This window comes from Oncorhynchus kisutch, linkage group LG15, assembly GCF_002021735.2.
Source record: "Oncorhynchus kisutch isolate 150728-3 linkage group LG15, Okis_V2, whole genome shotgun sequence".
NCBI lineage: Eukaryota > Metazoa > Chordata > Actinopteri > Salmoniformes > Salmonidae > Oncorhynchus > Oncorhynchus kisutch.
In genome coordinates, this window is record NC_034188.2 from 83,118,567 (window position 1) to 83,137,944 (window position 19,378).

The 19,378-nt window shown below is 45.3% G+C and overlaps 1 protein-coding gene across 2 annotated transcripts; it reads left to right on the top strand.

The window, feature by feature from the left end:
* Nucleotides 1–5,091: 5,091 nt before the first annotated feature.
* Nucleotides 5,092–13,762, top strand: slitrk3a (SLIT and NTRK-like family, member 3a). Of its 2 annotated transcripts, none has more exons than XM_031791195.1 (3): nucleotides 5,092–5,657; nucleotides 6,216–6,304; nucleotides 7,838–13,762. In XM_031791195.1, the coding sequence occupies exon 3, from the start codon at nucleotides 7,888–7,890 to the stop codon at nucleotides 10,591–10,593; it is 2,706 nt and encodes a 901-aa protein (XP_031647055.1). In that variant the 5' UTR covers nucleotides 5,092–5,657; nucleotides 6,216–6,304; nucleotides 7,838–7,887; the 3' UTR covers nucleotides 10,594–13,762. The 2 variants fall into 2 exon arrangements, with proteins under 2 accessions (XP_031647055.1, XP_031647056.1); XM_031791196.1 differs by having other exon boundaries at nucleotides 5,119–5,906.
* The last annotated feature ends 5,616 nt before the right edge of the window (nucleotides 13,763–19,378 follow it).

The following is a 19,378-nucleotide window of genomic DNA, read 5'->3' on the forward strand; positions in this document are numbered from 1 at the left end:
TGTGTGTGTGTGTGTGTGTGTTTGTCCTGTCCCTGATCAGCCCTATGCCTCCCTCAGTTCCCTATTCTCGCCTCTAGAGTGCCTAACAGACTCACACAGTGTGTTTGATTCATCTGAGTGACGGACAGACAGACAGACAGACAGACAGACAGACAGACCACATAGACTCAGACATGGGAGAAGCAGGGGAAGCACTTAGAACTACTCATTGTGAAGTCCATACCACGCTATGACAGGGGACATGGGACATTACTCAAATCCCATACCTGGGATACAAAGGGGAGAGGGATGGGAGCCAGTGGGAGGTTAATTGTGGAAAGTGAAAAGTTTTCACTAGAAAGTCAACTTTTTACTTCCTTGCTTTAGTTTTGAGGTCTTCCAAGGTACCTGTACTTAAGCCATGACAGATCAGATTAGGATGATTGGTTTGACATTGGGCCCTACATCCAGACAATGGGATCCCTGTATTGACATCTCAAGTTAAGATTGTGGTTCTCAAAGTGAGCTTGGCGTAAAGCATGATGCTGATGATGGTACTAGAGAAGTGTTGGTGTTTAGTTACAGATGAGTTGTAGCCTAGTGGCCAATGTCTGAGTGACTGTGTGGCTGCAGCAGCTGACTGACTGTCTGAGTGACTGTGTGGCTGCAGCAGCTGACTGACTGTCTGAGTGACTGTGTGGTGGCAGCAGCTGACTGACTGTCTGAGTGACTGTGTGGCTGCAGCAAAAGCAGCTGACTGACTGTCTGAGTGACTGTGTGGCTGCAGCAGAAGCAGCTGACTGACTGTCTGAGTGACTGTGTGGCTGCAGCAGCTGACTGACTGTCTGAGTGACTGTGTGGCTGCAGCAGAAGCAGCTGACTGACTGTCTGAGTGACTGTGTGGCTGCAGCAGCTGACTGACTGTCTGAGTGACTGTGTGGCTGCAGCAGCTGACTGACTGTCTGAGTGACTGTGTGGCTGCAGCAGCTGACTGACTGTCTGAGTGACTGTGTGGTGGCAGCAGCTGACTGACTGTCTGTGTGACTGTGTGGCTGCAGCAGCTGACTGACTGTCTGAGTGACTGTGTGGCTGCAGCAGCTGACTGACTGTCTGAGTGACTGTGTGGCTGCAGCAGCTGACTGACTGTCTGAGTGACTGTGTGGCTGCAGCAGCTGACTGACTGAGTGACTTTGTGGCAGCAGCAGCTGACTGACTGTCTGAGTGACTGTGTGGCTGCAGCAGCTGACGGACTGTCTGAGTGACTGAGTGACTGTGTGGCTGCAGCAGATGACTGACTGCCTGATTGACTGTGTGGCTGTAGCAACTGACTGACTGTCTGAGTGACTGTTATCTACCAGCAGCTACCAAATTGTCTTTTGTAACCTTCTCTTCTTAACCCCTCTCACACACGTACTATCTCAATCCTCCGTTATCTCTATCTCTCTGACTCATATTCCCTCTCTTCTCTGTTATATCTCACCCTGAATCCTGACTCATATTCCCTCTCTTATCTGTTATATCTCACCCTGAATCCTGACTCATATTCCCTCTCTTCTCAGTTATATCTCACCCTGAATCCTGACTCATATTCCCCTCTCTTCTCTGTTATATCTCACCCTGAATCCTGACTCATATTCCCTCTCTTCTCTGTTATATCTCACCCTGAATCCTGACTCATATTCCCTCTCTTCTCTGTTATATCTCACCCTGAATCCTTACTCATATTCCCTCTCTTATCTGTTATATCTCACCCTGAATCCTGACTCATATTCCCCTCTCTTCTCTGTTATATCTCACCCTGAATCCTGACTCATATTCCCTCTCTTATCTGTTATATCTCACCCTGAATCCTGACTCATATTCCCCTCTCTTCTCTGTTATATCTCACCCTGAATCCTGACTCATATTCCCCTCTCTTCTCTGTTATATCTCACCCTGAATCCTTACTCATATTCCCTCTCTTCTCTGTTATATCTCACCCTGAATCCTGACTCATATTCCCCTCTCTTCTCTCCCACCCTGAATCCTGACTCATATTCCCCTCTCTTCTCTGTTATATCTCACCCTGAATCCTTACTCATATTCCCCTCTCTTCTCTGTTATATCTCACCCTGAATCCTGACTCATATTCCCTCTCTTCTCTGTTATATCTCACCCTGAATCCTTACTCATATTCCCCTCTCTTCTCTCTCATTAAGCAATACGGCCCAAGGGGGTGTGGTATATTGTCTGCATACCACGGTTCAGGGTTGTTCTTATACTTGACGCATCACGGAGTGGCTGGATTCATCCCTTAGCAGTGGTATAACGGCTATATATCACAAACCCAGAGGTGCCTTATTGCTTTGATAAACCGTTTGCCAACAATGTAAGGCAAGGAATGACTCATCTAAATTGAAAATGTTGCTTTATTAAATAAATACATTCTGCCATAAAAAGTAGTCCTGACAAAAGTTGCGTTGCTAGACTGGTTGCTATGCAATAGAACCACAGGCTAGCTAGCGAGCATACAATAAATGTATGTAAAAAAATGAGCATTAGCACTACTTCCAGAGTGACTAACACATGCCAATTATGTATTCATGTTGATCTGAATGTTGCCATGTATTGGGTACGAATTTAAAAAAAGTCCCATGTTATCGTTGGTTGTTTGCTTTGTCCATGTTGTCGTTTGTTGGCTCCAAGCTGTTGGAAATATTAGCTGTTCTTTTAGCTGGGGGAGCTGCTGCTGCTATGTCAGATAGAATAGTGCTCCACCGCTTCCTCCCTTCCAGTAACTTCCAGAGAGGTTTCTGATCTGTGTCCACTGACAGACATTATTTATCGTGTCTCTAGTCTGGCATCCAGCAGTTTCTGGATCATGGTGTTTCAGAGTCAGTGGTTTGTTTAAATCTGTGACGTGCCAGCTATTTTGCAGATCTTTGGCAGCATTGTGTTCTCTTGTGTTCTCTCCACTCTTTTGAGTACCTGAAACATAAAACAAAATACCGTTAGCTAATATTTAGGCCTACGTAGCTACCGCTTATATTGCCAGGGTAAATTAGATTGAGCTAGCTAGCTAACAGTTACGTAGCATATGTATCCGTTAACAGATGACCATTTCGGGTGGAGGTACAACGCGGGGTGTCGGAGGGAAGGAGGTGCAGATATTTCTTAAGGGAAGCTACTGGGCAGAGGGGATCCCACGGCAGTTCAAACAGAAATCCCCGTCTCCCTGCATGTCGTGTTCAGCTATGGCTGCGTGGTGGGCAGCTTTGTCACGCGCATCTTACCTCAACTTTTTAATTCCAATTCACATTGTTGCTCGTTGTGAATTCGGAGTCCTTCTGTATATTCCATGCCAAACTGAGAGTGGGATAGTTGCTATGTCGGTTGAAACCAGCTCTGAGTCCAGCATATCTACTAATCACATATTCTTCGCCATTCATGCTCCTCACTGAACCATAAACGTCCCGTAGCATGACATTCAGCTCCATTTTTGATGTATTCCCAAACTCACAATTTATCAATTTTTCTGTACGCCATTCAGTGAAGCACGTAAGTGCCCATTTTGTTTGTTTCACAGTGTTTCTTTTCATTTATTTTTCTCTCAAGTTCATCTAAACGCTTATTTTCTAAATGGGAATGTCAAACTATTGTTGATGTAGCCATTGTATGAAGGTGAAAAGGCTCAAGGATATCAACGTGGCTAAACGTCATCGTAATGGTACACACATACACAAAGATGAAAGCTGTTTTAGCCAATCAGCTTTCAATACACAAACTACCCGGTTTATAATCTGCTATATACCACGCTGAAACCTGGGCCTAGCATACCAGCCTGGCCTCTCTTGTGTAGCGGCATGACATGTGAGTCAGGAGACTCTGTCCTCCTATCTCCAGAGCACTGTGCCTCATGTTCCTGACCCTGGTATGTAGTCCTCTGACAGCTGGCCGGGGACTAATGAACTCTCCTTTCTTATCTCTTAGGATGTGTCAGGCCGGGTGTGTGTGTGTGTGTGTGTGTGTGTGTGTGTGTGTGTGTGTGTGTGTGTGTGTGTGTGTGTGTGTGTGTGTGTGTGTGTGTGTGTGTGTGTGTGTGTGTGTGTGTGTGTGTGCGTGCGTGCGTGCGTGTGTGCGTGTGTGTTTGCCAATGGGGGTTTATTTTGGGACATAATCTGGGACACAGAAATTGCCACAGATACTGTAAAGCCTGGGGCTGCCTAACGACCAAAATCACCTGACTCATGCTGCCACAGTACAATTCCCATAGACTCTAAACTAAGCTCTGATACTATGCATGAAAACAATAAGAGAAAATCCCTTCCTTTCACATAGGATAATGGAACGGTGATATCAGTTATAATCCAACATTTCACAAGAATAGTTCAATCCTGAACAGGCCACGAACAAAGGGATGCAGGCCTAGAATACACTATTTCCTTTAGATGTCAAAGGTGTAACCATTAAATATTGTTCGAAAAAAGCTAAATAACAAAACAAGAAAATTGATGTTTGTCTTGATCATGGTCATGTCGAGGTGAACGAACAAAGTAGATCATGCGATGTGATGTGGCCCTGGCTCTCGTGCGGGGTTGTATTGCCCGCTGGAGGCAACGCGAGGAAAGGCAAGGAACAGAATATGAGAGGTGATTTTCCTCTCGCCACGCGGTACCTGCTGCAGCGAGATTGAAATGCGAGAGACTGTCAGGAGTCTATGGCTACATTCCTTTCTATTCACAGAGAGAGACAGAGAGAGAGAGAGAGAGAGAGAGAGAGAGAGAGAGAGAGAGAGAGAGAGAGAGAGAGAGAGAGGGAGAGGGAGAGGGAGAGGGAGAGGGAGAGGGAGAGGGAGAGGCGAGAGGGAGAGAGAGAAAGAGAGAGAAAGTCAAGTTTAGTTGTGTCATGTGCTTCCACCCAAAAAGTCACAAGATAAACTGTAGTATGAACTGTGTATGAAGTCAACATATTGAAGTTAGTAATTTTCTGTATATAGTAGCCATAGACACGAAAACCCTCCACTGTGTGTGTGTGTGTGTATACAGAACCACCCTCCCCGGGTGCACACACGAACGCACGCGCCTCTCTCCCTTCCAACAGAGAGAAAAAGAGAGTTCCCTGACCCGCGCTCCCATTGCGACAGTCAGCGCGCGCTCCTCCTTCTTTCTCTGAGCACCGCCGACACCATCCAGAACCAACGGCAACGTCCCTTCCATCTTTCCCTCGTTATTCCCCCTCTCTCGCCATTCGCTCCCTCTCTCTTCACTTTAAGCTCATTCCCGTGATCTCTAAAGAAGAGCCGACGGAGAAAGAGTCTTTGCTGTGATCCACAGAGGGTTAGCGCATCGGACAGTGCTGGGAAGTTTAAGCCAAAAGGAGAGTGCAATTTCGCCTTGCTACACTGTTGAACGTTCGTCGAGAGAAGCAAGCAAGCTGAGGACCTGCATCATAAGCAAAGTGGATTGAAAAAAAAGAGAACATTGTATTCCAATCACGTCTTCATTTTCTCTCTCTCCTGCCAGAGCGGGAGGAGAGAGAGAGCGAGGGACAGAGAGAGAGAAAGAAAGAGAGAGAGAGCTCAACGGGAAAATATCGTAGGAAGAGAGGCAGAGGAGAGAGAGAGAGAGAGAGAGATTCAACAATATTTAAACTAGTGGCTTTTTTTTCCGGATGCTGTTAAATTGCAGTGCCAAAGTAAGGTGAGTGGTGCGTGTGTGCATCTACGTGTGTTTTAATGCTTATGTGTGTTGCATATAGCTAAGCCTCGGACGTGGAAGGGGAAGGAAAGCACTCGTTGATAATGAGAACGGAACAGAGGAATCTGGGTATCCTATCTGATCAATGGGAATTTGTTTACCATATCCAACGCTTTCGAGACGATGTCACGACGAAAGCAACTGCAGTACTCTTGGCATGCGTTTCAGCAGCTTCTCTTCATATCCATATAGGTGCTTTTTCTATACATTTTATATTCCTCAGTTTCTACTATTATTCAGGTTTGCCAATTCTTTAAGATTCAACAGATATATTGTCAATTTCCTTATTTATCATTTCATTATTTTTTCCTTGTAGACTATCGTTTCCATAACCTATGTCCCTTCGTGGATACAGCTACACTGTGCTAATAGCTTGTGGTTTGGTCTATGTGCAGGGTTTGATTGCGTTATGCTATATGAATGTGTGAGACTCATTCCTATGGATATCTTCCTTTGCCTCTCTCCTTCTCTCCTTCTCTCCGTCTCTCCGTCTCTCAACAGCCCGTAACGGAAGACCGGGATATCTCACCTTCCCCGCCACAAGGGCACCTCACACGCAGGAGATGTGAAGTCAGATCCCCTTAAACTGAGTAGGTACCCCGGGATATAACAGCTGATACCCTGGGAATATAACCCTTTACCACCAGCTGTGGGACGCAGAGCTGCTGAACGATGGGAAAGATTCGGGGAGAATCGGGGCGTTCGGACTGACTGGATATCGATGATTCTCTCTTTTGAGTGTTTTGGGAATTGTGTTTTATTTCAGTACCACCGGTTTAATGGACAGCGGCCGCAGGAGTTTTATGTGTTTTCCATGGGATTTCAGAACCACGGAGAGCGCTTAGATTTGAAATACAAGCCAAATGGTGGAGACAGGGCACTGGGAACATACAAAGTGCACTATTCATCGCAGTCTGTATGTGTGTGTGTGCGTGTGCTTGCGCGTGTGCAGTTTTAACACGAGTGGAGACAACGGTAAAGGGAATCGTTTCATAGGTGAAGTGCCCTAAAAAAGGACAACTTTTTTTTTGTCTTACAATGACCATAAGGACCGGGGGCTAAGGGAATTCACGGGCGGGGAGACGACAGATCCATACAGGCAGGCGTGCTGCGTGGGAGAGGAGAGTAGCGCTTGCCAACAGAACCTCTCAGAGTTACTTTGTATTTCTCTCTCTGTCCCTTTAGCAGCTGATGTCATCTAACGTTCATCTAGTTGTTCTGAAATCTGATATTATATTTACATATGGAGGTTAGGCTAAACATATCTGATTTGGGTAGGCTATGCACAGTCTGCAGTCAATTGGTTCTCAAACCGCTGCCCCAAAGACAACAATATGGGATCTGTTGTTACTTTGGTGTTTTGATTAGAAAGGGTTCAGTGCCGATCTGACAAATAAGGCATAATGCCCAAACGTCCTCTAGTCCTCTCTGGTCCGTACCTTGAGCCATGGTGACAGCTCAGTCCTTGTCCAGTCCCCCGGTTAACTGCTCACGCTATGGTATGATTAATCTGGCGAAACCTGCACCGTCATTAATTTTCACAACAACACAGCGAACTCCGGTGTCTGATTTACCGGGAGAGGTTGGCTATGTTATGTAATAAATACAGAGAGATCACCTCTCCTCTCCTCTCCACTCTTCACGGCCACCTGCTGTTGCCTTTATTTATTCATTGAGATAACCATCTTTGAGTTTGATTTATTTTAACCTTAGGCTAGTGGTAGATCCTCGGTGTTGTGAAATATGGTGACCTTAACAAGGGTCTAATAGGGGAGATTTATTATTATTATTATAATGTTTAGGTTGGTGTGTAATGAGCTAAACAGTGAGTCGGCTACATTAATAAGCCAATGTCATTGTATTCTTTCATTTCCATGCGCACCTTCCATAATTGAATATCTCTCTATATTTCTCTCCTCTCTTTTTCTCACTCTTCACCTGCTTACCCTTTGTGTGTGATGTGTGTGTGATGTGTGTGAATGTGTGTGAATGTGTGTGTGTGTGTGAATGTGTGTGTGTGTGAATGTGTGTGTGATGTGTGTGAATGTGTGTGTGTATTTGTGTGCCCCCTTTCCCATCCCCCCCTCTCTCTATCTCTCTCTCTCTCTTCTCTACTGTTACAGTGCTGTGAAGTGGCTTGCCATAGCCGTGACTTCATCAGGTCTCAGTGAGGATGCTGTGGGTTACCTTGCTGAGCACCATAGCCTTAGGATGGACCACCCCAATCCCACTGCTGGAGGACTCGGAGGAGATGGACGAGCCCTGCTTCGAGCCCTGCTACTGCCAAGTCAAAGAGGGCGTCTTTCACGTCCACTGTGACAGCAAAGGGTTTACAAACGTCAGTCAGATCTCCCAGATATGGACGCGGCCCTTCAAACTCAACCTGCAGAGGAACTCCATGAGGAAGCTGTACTTCAACAGTTTTCTTCACCTCAACAACGCTGTGTCCATTAATCTGGGGAATAATGCGCTACAGGACATCCACGCCGGAGCATTTAACGGATTGGGAATTCTGAAACGGCTGTTCCTGCATGAGAACAAACTAGAGGTTTTCCGTAATGACACCTTCCTGGGTCTGGAAAGCTTGGAATACCTGCAGGCAGACTATAATGTCATCAAGAGGATAGAGAGTGGAGCGTTCAGGCACCTTCACAAACTCAGAGTGCTCATTCTAAATGACAATCTCATACCAGTCCTGCCCTGCTACCTATTTAGGTCGGTGTCACTAACACACCTGGACCTGAGGGGAAACCGTTTAAAGACTTTACCATATAAGGGCACGTTGGAATATGTGGGGCGGAGCCTGATGGAGATTCAGCTAGAGGAGAATCCATGGATCTGTGAGTGTGATATAGTTCAGCTAAAAACATGGTTGGAACGCGTTCCCTACACAGCACTGGTAGGAGAGATCACCTGCGAGTACCCCTTCCACTTGCACGGGAAAGATTTACGAGAGATCAAACGCAGTGAGCTCTGTCCGTTACTTTCAGACGTGGAAATCGAGGTCAAACTGGGAATCCCCCGGTCTCCATTTAACAACGAGAACACGTGGCCAACGAAACCTTCCTCCATGCTGTCTTCGTTCCACAACACGGCGTCGTCTGTGGAGTACAAAGAGAGACATGTCAAACCCACCAAACGGCCCAGGCCCACCAAAAACTCTCCAACCCCTCGTAGTCTCTACCCCGGCCTGAACCAGCCCCCCATAGCTGGCTACCAGACCCGCCCCCCCATCCCCATCGTCTGCCCCTCTGGGTGTATGTGCAACCTCCATATCAACGACCTGGGGCTAACGGTCAACTGTAAAGAGAAGGGCTTTCATAATATCTCAGAGCTCCTGCCCAGGCCCCTAAATGCCAAGAAACTTTACCTGAGCGGGAATCTGATACAGAAAATCTACCGGTCTGATTTCTGGAACTTTTCCAGTTTGGATTTACTACACTTGGGGAATAACCGGATATCGTACGTCCAGGAAGGGGCGTTTATCAACCTTCCCAACCTGAAGAGTTTGTATCTGAATGGGAACGACATTGAGAGGCTAACTCCCGGTATGTTCCGGGGCTTACAGACGTTGAGTTATCTTTATTTTGAGTATAACGTGATTCGTGAGATCCAGCCGGCGTCATTCTCTCTCATGCCCAGCCTTCAGCTTGTTTTCCTCAATGACAACCTCCTCCGCACCCTCCCGACCGACGCCTTCGCAGGCACAAGCCTGGCTCGACTCAACCTCCGCAATAACTACTTCCTGTCCCTGCCCGTGCGTGGTGTTCTAGAACACCTGCATTCCATCGTCCAGGTGGACCTTCATCAGAACCCCTGGGACTGCTCCTGTGACATCATCCCCCTCAAAAGCTGGATGGAGAAGCTGTCCTCTGTCATCATGGTTAGTGATGTCATCTGTAAGACTCCGGATTTTGCCTTTGGGAAGGATCTGAGGTCGCTGGATGCTGAGATCATCTGTCCAGAGATGAAATACTCATCCGGACCCTCCCCAGCTCTCCTCCCCTCTGATGACATGACCACCGGTAGCTCTGGTCTGGGGGAGGCTGTGGGGAGGGGGCCGGTGCCTCTATCAGTCCTCATCCTCAGTCTTCTCGTTCTGTTCATCTCAGCGGTTTTCGTGGCCGCGGGCCTCTTCGCCTTTGTCTTGCGGAGACGGAAGAAGCTGCCCTTCCGGAAACGCTCTGAGGTGGATCTGACGGGAATCCAGATGCAGTGCAGGATATTCGAGGATCCGCCGAGACAGACCAGCAGTGGAAGCGTAGGCTCACCAGAAAAGCCCCCCAGCGGACACACACATACACATTCACACACTCATGGTCACGTTGGCCACACACACAGTCACGGTCACGTCTATGATTACATTCCTCACCCTGTGACGCAGATGTGCAACAACCCCATTTACAAGCCCCGGGAGGGGGAGATAGGGGAGCAGTTTGCAGAAACAAAAGAGAACAACAGTAATTACCGAACCCTCTTAGAGAAGGAGAGGGAATGGACCCTAGCCATGTCTAACTCACAGCTCAACACTATCGTCACGGTAAACCACAATACAGGGGATAAATCAGGATTTCACGAGAACGGCGGACTGTGTCCCACCGTGATTGACAGCCAGAGACCCAAGCCGACTGTTGGCTTCGTAGACTGTCTGTATGGAACGGTCCCGAAACTAAAGGATATGCACGTCGCACACGCACACCCACCCGGTATGCAATACCCGGACTTACAACAGGACGCACGTCTCAAGGAGACGTTGCTGTTCACAGCGGGTAAAGGCTGCTTCCCTGACCCATCCCAAAGCGATTATCTTGAGTTAAGAGCCAAACTCCAAACAAAGCCGGATTACCTCGAAGTACTGGAGAAATCATATCGGTTCTAACACATGGAGAATAGCATAGGCTACATACAAACACACACTCTCACTTTTCCATAACCCGAACGGAACAAAATCACGGACAAAAACGAAACAAAAAAGCAGCATGATATTAAAATTAAAAAGTATATTACTAAACGTTTTCCCACCAAAATCGCTTTGGAGGAAAGGCCATTCTCAGATATTCAATGAAGTGCCTTTTTTCAGAGTAGCCAGCAATGTTATCACCCCTTATTTTTATATGGAACAGATTGGTCTATATACCAAGGAGGGTGAGAGACCAAGAAAGAGAGGCACCGGGAGAATCACAACATCCGAAAATATACCCCATCAAATCGAGCCCTTCATACGATCTCAAAAGGTGGAGTGGAGTAACCCCGTGCGCGAGAGGAGCTGGAGCAGGATTTCTCCGTGTCCGTTGGGCTCATGTTTCTGTCTCTCTGTCTTTTACGTGGATATATCAACGCCCGGGTTCCGTGCACATGAAGTTTGTAGGAAATAAATAAAAAATAAAAATGGATGAATTTGCAGTTTGCTGCATGCACTCGCTCCCATTGCAGTGGTGAGGGATTTGCTCAGAACTATCAGTCACGTGTTAATAGCGATACTGTAACACCTTATGTTTCAGTGTTATATTTCATTTTATATATTAGTATCATTATTATTATTGTTAAAGAGGACTACTATCTATATCTGGGTGCAATTCTCAAGGACGTACTCACCCAAGGATGAAAATAACATTTGTGAATATATTATATGATGACGCTCAAGGTTTTCTGGAAATTCACGCACTTTCTTAAGAACAATGCTTCGGATTATCTCATCGACACTACCGGCTTTGTAGGAGGCACTTTTAATGTTTTCTCTCTCACAAAGATTTGAAGAAAATATCTGCATATATTTATTCTGTAATTTCAGTGAACATTTTATTGTAAAGGTAATGTTAAATAAATGTATAGTGAATATGCGTCTGGTATAGCCTTCTTAATAAAAACTCTGAAATGAAATGAAAAGGGTGCTACCACGGAACGTTTGTGAACAACGTAGAGGTAATGTGTTTGGTATAGCGCTATACTGTGCTGTGTCTGTCTGTGCATTGCAGAATGATACATTGACATTTCTAGTGGCTTGATTACATTATTAGTTGTGCTGCTGTTGGCAAGGATATGTGAATTCCGCTGCTACTCTGCAATGGTAACCTACTTAAGGTAGGCTAGAGTCGGGAAGGCGTGCAACTATGAGTGTAGCTGGTGATACAAATGAGAGAAAGAGGGGGATACGTCATTTGGAGATGCAGAATTGAAAATGGCCCAATGAATGAATCAAGTTTTGTCCGAAGGGTAATATAAATGCACCATTGTGTTCCCATTTTCTTGCTACAGTTTTCATATGAAAGTTCAACGAATTATCTAGAAAGGCCGCGAGTCTGAACGAGAGACGTACTCTCCAGTGCGCACTTGATGCTCATTCGCTGCAGAATGACATTACAGATATTGTCCACACGAGGGCGACAGAGGGACACTCAGATTGCCAGTTCAATAACTGTACTGCTGGTTTGTTAGAAAACTATTGCCAGACTGTTCTCCTATCATTAGACTGCAATACATTTAATCCACTACCAAATTAAACACTAGGCCTGAACATTATTAAATATGGTCCGTTATATTTTTTCAAATTGAAATACAATAATCATCAGAGAGCATTATGTTTGCTTGGAATTATCAATGAGTTCAGTAGAATCTGAGGACTTTATACTAGTCCCGTGCAGGTAATATAATGGTTATTGTTATATAAAGGATGTTCTATATCCATCATGTATTTTTGAATGGCCTTAAATAGGGAGAACACACGTGACAGGGAAATGGGTTTCAAGCAATGTCATTCAACTCAAACCAATTGATCATTTGAAGTTCCATGTCATGTAAAGGCCCAGTGCAGTCAAAAACGGATTTCAATGTGTTTTATACATATATTTCCACTCTATGAGGTTGGAATAATACTGTATAATTGTGAATATTATAATAATGCCCTTTTAGTTTAAGAGCTGTTGTAAAAGAACGCCTGAAATTTCACCCTTTTCGGGTGGGATGGAGTTTTGGTCTGCCTGGTGACATCATCAGGTGGTAAATAGACGAATAATAAAGAGTGTTCCAAACCTCCCTGACAATTTAAGCTATTTTTCTCTGTTCCCCTCCCATCTCAGACCACTCCCAGACAAGTCTAGCAAAATTCCTCCTCGAGGACCTTTTTTTCTTTCTTATTTTTGTTTCTTATTGACCATTTTACTTGAAAATAATCACAGTAAGGTACTTAATTGTTACCCAGAAATGATTTGATTTTGAGATAAAAACGGCTGCATTGGACCTTTAAGATGTTACTAGTTGGTTGGGGGCGGAGCCAGAAAAGGAGGTAATTGAGACAGATAAGGAGATGTTGCATTTTGCAGGAAAGTTGAGTGATCTTGAAGAGATATTAATGTTGAAAGGAATGTCATGTCCATCTGTAATTTAGTTTATTATTTATTAGTCATCAGGAGCACAAAACTACGTATATATGTTTCTATCATAGTCACTGTCACCCCATTTGACTATCTGTCTCTAACAAACACACACACACACACACACACACACACACACACACACACACACACACACACACACACACACACACACACACACACACACACACACACACACACACACACATACACACACATACACACACACACACACACACACACACACACACACACACACACACACACACACACACACACACACACACACACACACACACACACACACACACACACACCAAATGAGTATACACATTGAGCAGGCCTTCATTATTAGCACTGTAGCATCACATCAGGCGAAGGTCTATAAGATTTAGTTTGTCTACCCCACCCCTCCATCCCCATTCCTCCTCCCCAACCAGACTGATTGAGGTCAGCACTTTTCTGCATGCACTCTGTTTGATTTAAACAAACCTGAATGATTCTATTTTAAACGATACGTAAGGTTCCATAATGATCCACCTTGATATTTCTGTGATTCAGTAAGGTGACACGGCCCACTATTTTCATTCATGTTATTTAGGGCTTAATTGATTCTCTGTTTGGTTCCGACCACACATGCGCTTGTTGATTATGTTCTAATAAATCCTATTGTTATCCTACTCATATCTCATATCTTTTGTAAAGCCATGCTCTGTACTCATGGAGAAACTACATCTAGGCTTTAGGAGGTAAAGGGTTCATCATGACTTTGTAAAGCCATGCTCTGTACTCATGGAGAAACTACATCTAGGCTTTAGGAGGTAAAGGGTTCATCATGACTTTGTAAAGCCATGCTCTGTACTCATGGAGAAACTACATCTAGGCTTTAGGAGGTAAAGGGTTCATCATGACTTTGTAAAGCCATGCTCTGTACTCATGGAGAAACTACATCTAGGCTTTAGGAGGTAAAGGGTTCATCATGACTTTGTAAAGCCATTCTCTGTACTCATGGAGACACTACATCTAGGCTTTAGGAGGTAAAGGGTTCATCATGACTTTGTAAAGCCATTCTCTGTACTCATGGAGACACTACATCTAGGCTGTAGGAGGTAAAGGGTTCATCATGACTTTGTAAAGCCATTCTCTGTACTCATGGAGACACTACATCTAGGCTTTAGGAGGCAAAGGGTTCATCATGACTTTGTAAAGCCATTCTCTGTACTCATGGAGAAACTACATCTAGGCTTTAGGAGGTAAACGGTTCATCATGACTTTGTAAATCCATTCTCTGTACTCATGGAGACACTACATCTAGGCTTTAGGAGGTAAAGGGTTCATCATGACTTTGTAAAGCCATTCTCTGTACTCATGGAGAAACTACATCTAGGCTTTAGGAGGTAAAGGGTTCATCATGACTTTGTAAAGCCATTCTCTGTACTCATGGAGAAACTACATCTAGGCTTTAGGAGGTGAAGGGTTCATCATGACTTTGTAAAGCCATGCTCGGTACTCATGGAGAAACTGAATCTAGGCTTTAGGAGGTAAAGGGTTCATCATGACTTTGTAAAGCCATGCTCTGTACTCATGGAGAAACTACATCTAGGCTTTAGGAGGTAAAGGGTTCATCATGACTTTGTAAAGCCATTCTCTGTACTCATGGAGACACTACATCTAGGCTTTAGGAGGTAAAGGGTTCATCATGACTTTGTAAAGCCATTCTCTGTACTCATGGAGAAACTACATCTAGGCTTTAGGAGGTAAAGGGTTCATCATGACTTTGTAAGGAGTCTGTTTGCAGGCTCCCTTGTGCTAGCAACAAGCTTTTACCAGACACTCTTATCCAGAGCGAGTGAATACATTTTCATACTGGTCCCCCATGGGAATAGAACCCACCTGCTCTACCAACTGAGCTACGCTGAACTACTGTGTGTCCTGTTAGAGTAACCTTTACATCAACAGGGTGTCTCTAAAGACCCGAGTCTCTTCTCAGAGAGAGACACAGCAAGACAGGAGAAAGGTATTACAGTACATTATTACTCACTACCTCACTCTGCATGTTCCTGCTGTAACTCCCAGAAGGGTCTTCAAACACAGCATAGCATTATGCAACCTGCATGGTCAACCTGTGTTCTGAGTGGCTGAGCTGCTTTTGAGGGAGTGGCTGTGGTGAAGGGATTTGATTATTCCCTATTGATGACTGTGTCCTCAAATAGCCCATGTACTCACCCTATCCCAAATCGATCTCTAGTCTCTATAGTCACCATGTACTCACCCTATCCCAAATCCATCCCTAGTCTCTATAGTTACCATGTATTCAGCCTATCCCAAATCCATCCCTAGTCTCTATAGTTACCATGTATTCAGCCTATCCCAAATCCATCCCTAGTCTCTATAGTTACCATGTATTCAGCCTATCCCAAATCCATCCCTAGTCTCTATAGTTACCATGTATTCAGCCTATCCCAAATCCATCCCAAGTCTCTATAGTCACCATGTACTCACCCTATCCCAAATCCATCCCTAGTCTCTATAGTTACCATGTATTCAGCCTATCCCAAATCCATCCCTAGTCTCTATAGTCACCATGTATTCACCCTATCCCAAATCCATCCCTAGTCTCTATAGTCACCATGTATTCACCCTATCCCAAATCCATCTCTAGTCTCTATAGTTACCATGTACTCACCCTATCCCAAATCCATCCCTAGTCTCTATAGTCTCCATGTACTTGTGAAGATATGTGATGATGTCCCCTACTTGCTTGACACAAAATGTCTGCCTCGTCATCAATTGCATTGATGTTGTTGAGAATCAGAGTGGGGGGATTGTAAGCATGATGTAACAGCCAGCCTTCCTCTATGTCTGGATCATTGGGGGAAACAAAGCAAAGCTATAACCTTTTTTAGTATTTTGCTAGTTCTGTTTCTTCACTTGATACATTATTGATGCATTATCCTGCTTGGCTGGACGGATGGATAGTTGGATTGGCTAATTGGTTGATTGATTGATTTTGTGTTGGTCTTGGCTGTACTTTATTGGTTAGCTCTGAGTCTGGACTAGTCTGTGTTGTTCTGTTGCATGCTGGTGAGGTAGTACTTGAAAGTGTGTGTGTTGTGTTGCGTGTGTGTGTGTGTCTGTGTGTATCTGTGTGTGTGTGTGTCTGTGTGTCTGTGTGTCTGTGTGTAGTTATGTGTTGAGGCAGTTTGTGCACACTCAGGCTTTCCTCTGCTCTGAAAGTGTGTGTTTGTTCCTGGGTCTTTCAGAACCCTTAATTAGCACAGACACGATCAGAGACACTGCTAGAGAATGAGGGAGGGAGGGAGGGAGAGGAAGAGAGGCAGAGGAGGAGGATAAGCGGGAAAGAGGAGAAAACACGCTTAGACAGGGATGTAGCCGCACTGAGTCCTCAGCAGAGGATTGTCAAGGGTCTGCCACATGGAGAAAGAAGGGATTCTGTCTTTCTTTTGTCCATGAAAGAGGATGTAATTTTCTAATTAACACAGTTGAGAGTCTAAAGCAGAGGGTGGAGATGTGAAGCAGGAGAGAGACAGTTGGGCCCTAGTACTGGGAGAGATGCTCTCTGTTTGTGTGTGTATATGTGTGTGTGTGTATGTATGTGTGTGTGTGTGCACATGTATGTGTGTATGTGTGTGTGTGTGTATGTGTGTGTGTGTGTGTGTATGTGTGTGTGTGTATGTGTGTGTGTGTATATATGTGTGTGTGTACGTGTGTGTATGTGTGTGTGTGTATGTGTGTGTGTGTGTATGTGTGTGTGTGTGTGTGTGTGTGTGTGTGTGTGTGTGTGTTATTATCATGCCATGTTGCTTCTGCCTCTCAACTGTGTGAGTGACTCCAGGGCTTGTTGCAGGAGCCAAAATGTCTCACAGCTCTCCATGGTGCTGATATAGCAGTAAAATGCAGGTGTGTGTGTGTATTCAGATGCCCTGTTTCTGTATGGACCGTTTCTATGGCTTAGTGAGGGCAGAGAATGTTTGGGAGCTCTCCAAGGTGCTGACATGGCGGGGAGAGACTTGAGTCATTGATTCACTGCCTCTGCTGCTGAATTGAATAACAAAAGGGGTACTGTGTGTGTGTGTGTCAATGTACTGTGTGTGTGTGAGAGAGTGTGTGTGTGTGTGTGTGTATGTGTGTGTCAATGTACTGTGTGTGTGTGTGTGTCAATGTACTGTGTTACTGTCAATGTACTGTGTGTGTGTGTGTGTCAATGTACTGTATTGCTGTCAATGTACTGTGTGTGTGTGTGTGTGTGTCAATGTACTGTGTGTGTGTCAATGTACTGTGTTACTGTGCATGCACTGTGTGTGTGTGTGTGTCAATGTACTTTGTGTGTGTGTGTGTTCGTGTGTGTGTGTGTGTGTTTGTGTGTGTGTGTCTGTGTGTTTTGTAGATTATAGAATTGATGTGTGTTGCCTGCAATGACTTTATCAAAGACTATTGCTGTGATTTCTGCTCAAAAGAAAACTGATGGGGAATATCTCTGGCGGGTTGGAGTTGAATCCTATTCTGTGGCTTAGGTAGGGCAGCATGTGAAGAAAAAGGGAGAGGCGATGGGAGGAGTAGTGAAGAGAAGAAAGAAATGCTTTGAGGGGGCAGAGAGTGTGGGAGCTCTCCAAGGTGCTGAAATGGCGCAGGGAGCAGGAGACTTGAATGATTGCCTCTGCTGCTGGACTGCTGTATTCACAGTCTGTAGGACTCCTGCAGTACTCTCTCTCACTCTCTCTCTAACAAGACCTCCCTCTCTTTCTAACACTTTTTCTCTCCCTCTCTCTCTCTCTCTCTCTCTCTCTCGCTCTCTCTCTCTCTCTCTCGCTCTCTCTCTCTCCCTCTCTCTCTCTCTCTCTCTCTCTCTCTCTCTTCCTGGTGTGAATGTGTTTGTACATGTACATGTGTAGTGCTGGTGAGATGAGAAGGAAAGGGAGTCAACATTAGAAGGAGAGGACAGGAGAGGAGAGAGGAGAGGAGACGAGAGGAGAGGAGAGGAGAGGAGAGGAGAGGAGAGGAGAGGAGAGGAGAGGAGAGGAGAGGAGAGGAGAGGAGAGGAGAGGAGAGGAGAGGAGAGGAGAGGAGAGGAGAGGAGAGGAGAGGAGAGGAGAGGAGAGGAGAGGAGAGGCAGCTGTGTGTATTGACCGGCTCAGTTTGCTGTCTCTATCCTGTCAATACATTATAACTTGTCTTTGTAGGGAACTGATTATGTCCACAGCATGTGTTTAATGTTGTGTGTTGTCTGCATGTATTGGCTTGCAATTTTGATTTAGTTATTTGTCTGTGTCTGGGTTTGTGTGTGTGTGTGTGTGTGTGGGTTTGTGTGTGGGTGTGTGTGGGTGTGTTTGGGTGTGTGTGGATGTGTGTTGGTGTGTGTTGGGTTCTCACCTTTGCATTGTGCTATGTAAAGCTGACACGTGCTGTTCTACTGAGGAACGCTGACCTCCTCTAGAGGTTCAGACTGCAGAGACAGCAGGAAAAGAGGGGCAGGTTGAGAAAGAGCGAGAGAGAGAGAGAGAGAGATAGTGAGAGAGAAAGAAAGAGAGATACAGCGAGAGAGAGAGAGGGGGGAGAGAGAGAGGGTGATAGAAAGAGACAGCGATAGAGAGTTAGAGAGAGAGAGAGCGATGGACAGATTGAGAAAGAGAGAGAGAGAGAGGGGAGAGAAATAAACAAAGAGAGAGACAGCAAGAGAGACAGAGAGAGAGGGGGAGAGAGAGAGGGTGAAAGAAAGAAACAGCGAGAGAGAGAGAGACAGAGAGAGGGGGGAGACAGTGAGAGAGAGAGAGAGAGTGAGAGACAGACAGAGACAGAGAGACAGAGAGAGAGAGAGAGAGAGAGAGAGAGAGAGAGAGAAAGAGGGACAGCGAAAGAGAGTAGAGTTACGAGGGTAGAGTTAAGAGGGTAGAGTTAAGAGAGAGATAGGAGAGTAGAGTTAAGAGAGTAGAGTTAAGAGGGTAGAGTTAAGATGGTATAGTTAAGAGGGTAGAGTTAAGAGGGTAGAGTTACGAGGGTAGACTTAAGAGGGTAGAGTTAAGAGAGATAGGAGAGTAGAGTTAAGAGAGTAGAGTTAAGAGGGTAGAGTTAAGAGGGTATAGTTAAGAGGGTAGAGTTAAGAGGGTAGAGTTACGAGGGTAGACTTCAGAGGATAGAGTTAAGAGAGAGATAGGAGAGTAGAGTTATGAGGGTAGAGTTAAGAGAGAGATAGGAGAGTAGAGTTAAGAGGGTGGAGTTAAGAGAGAGACAGCAGATATACAAGTGGGGAAAATGAAGACTATTTGGATAAACATG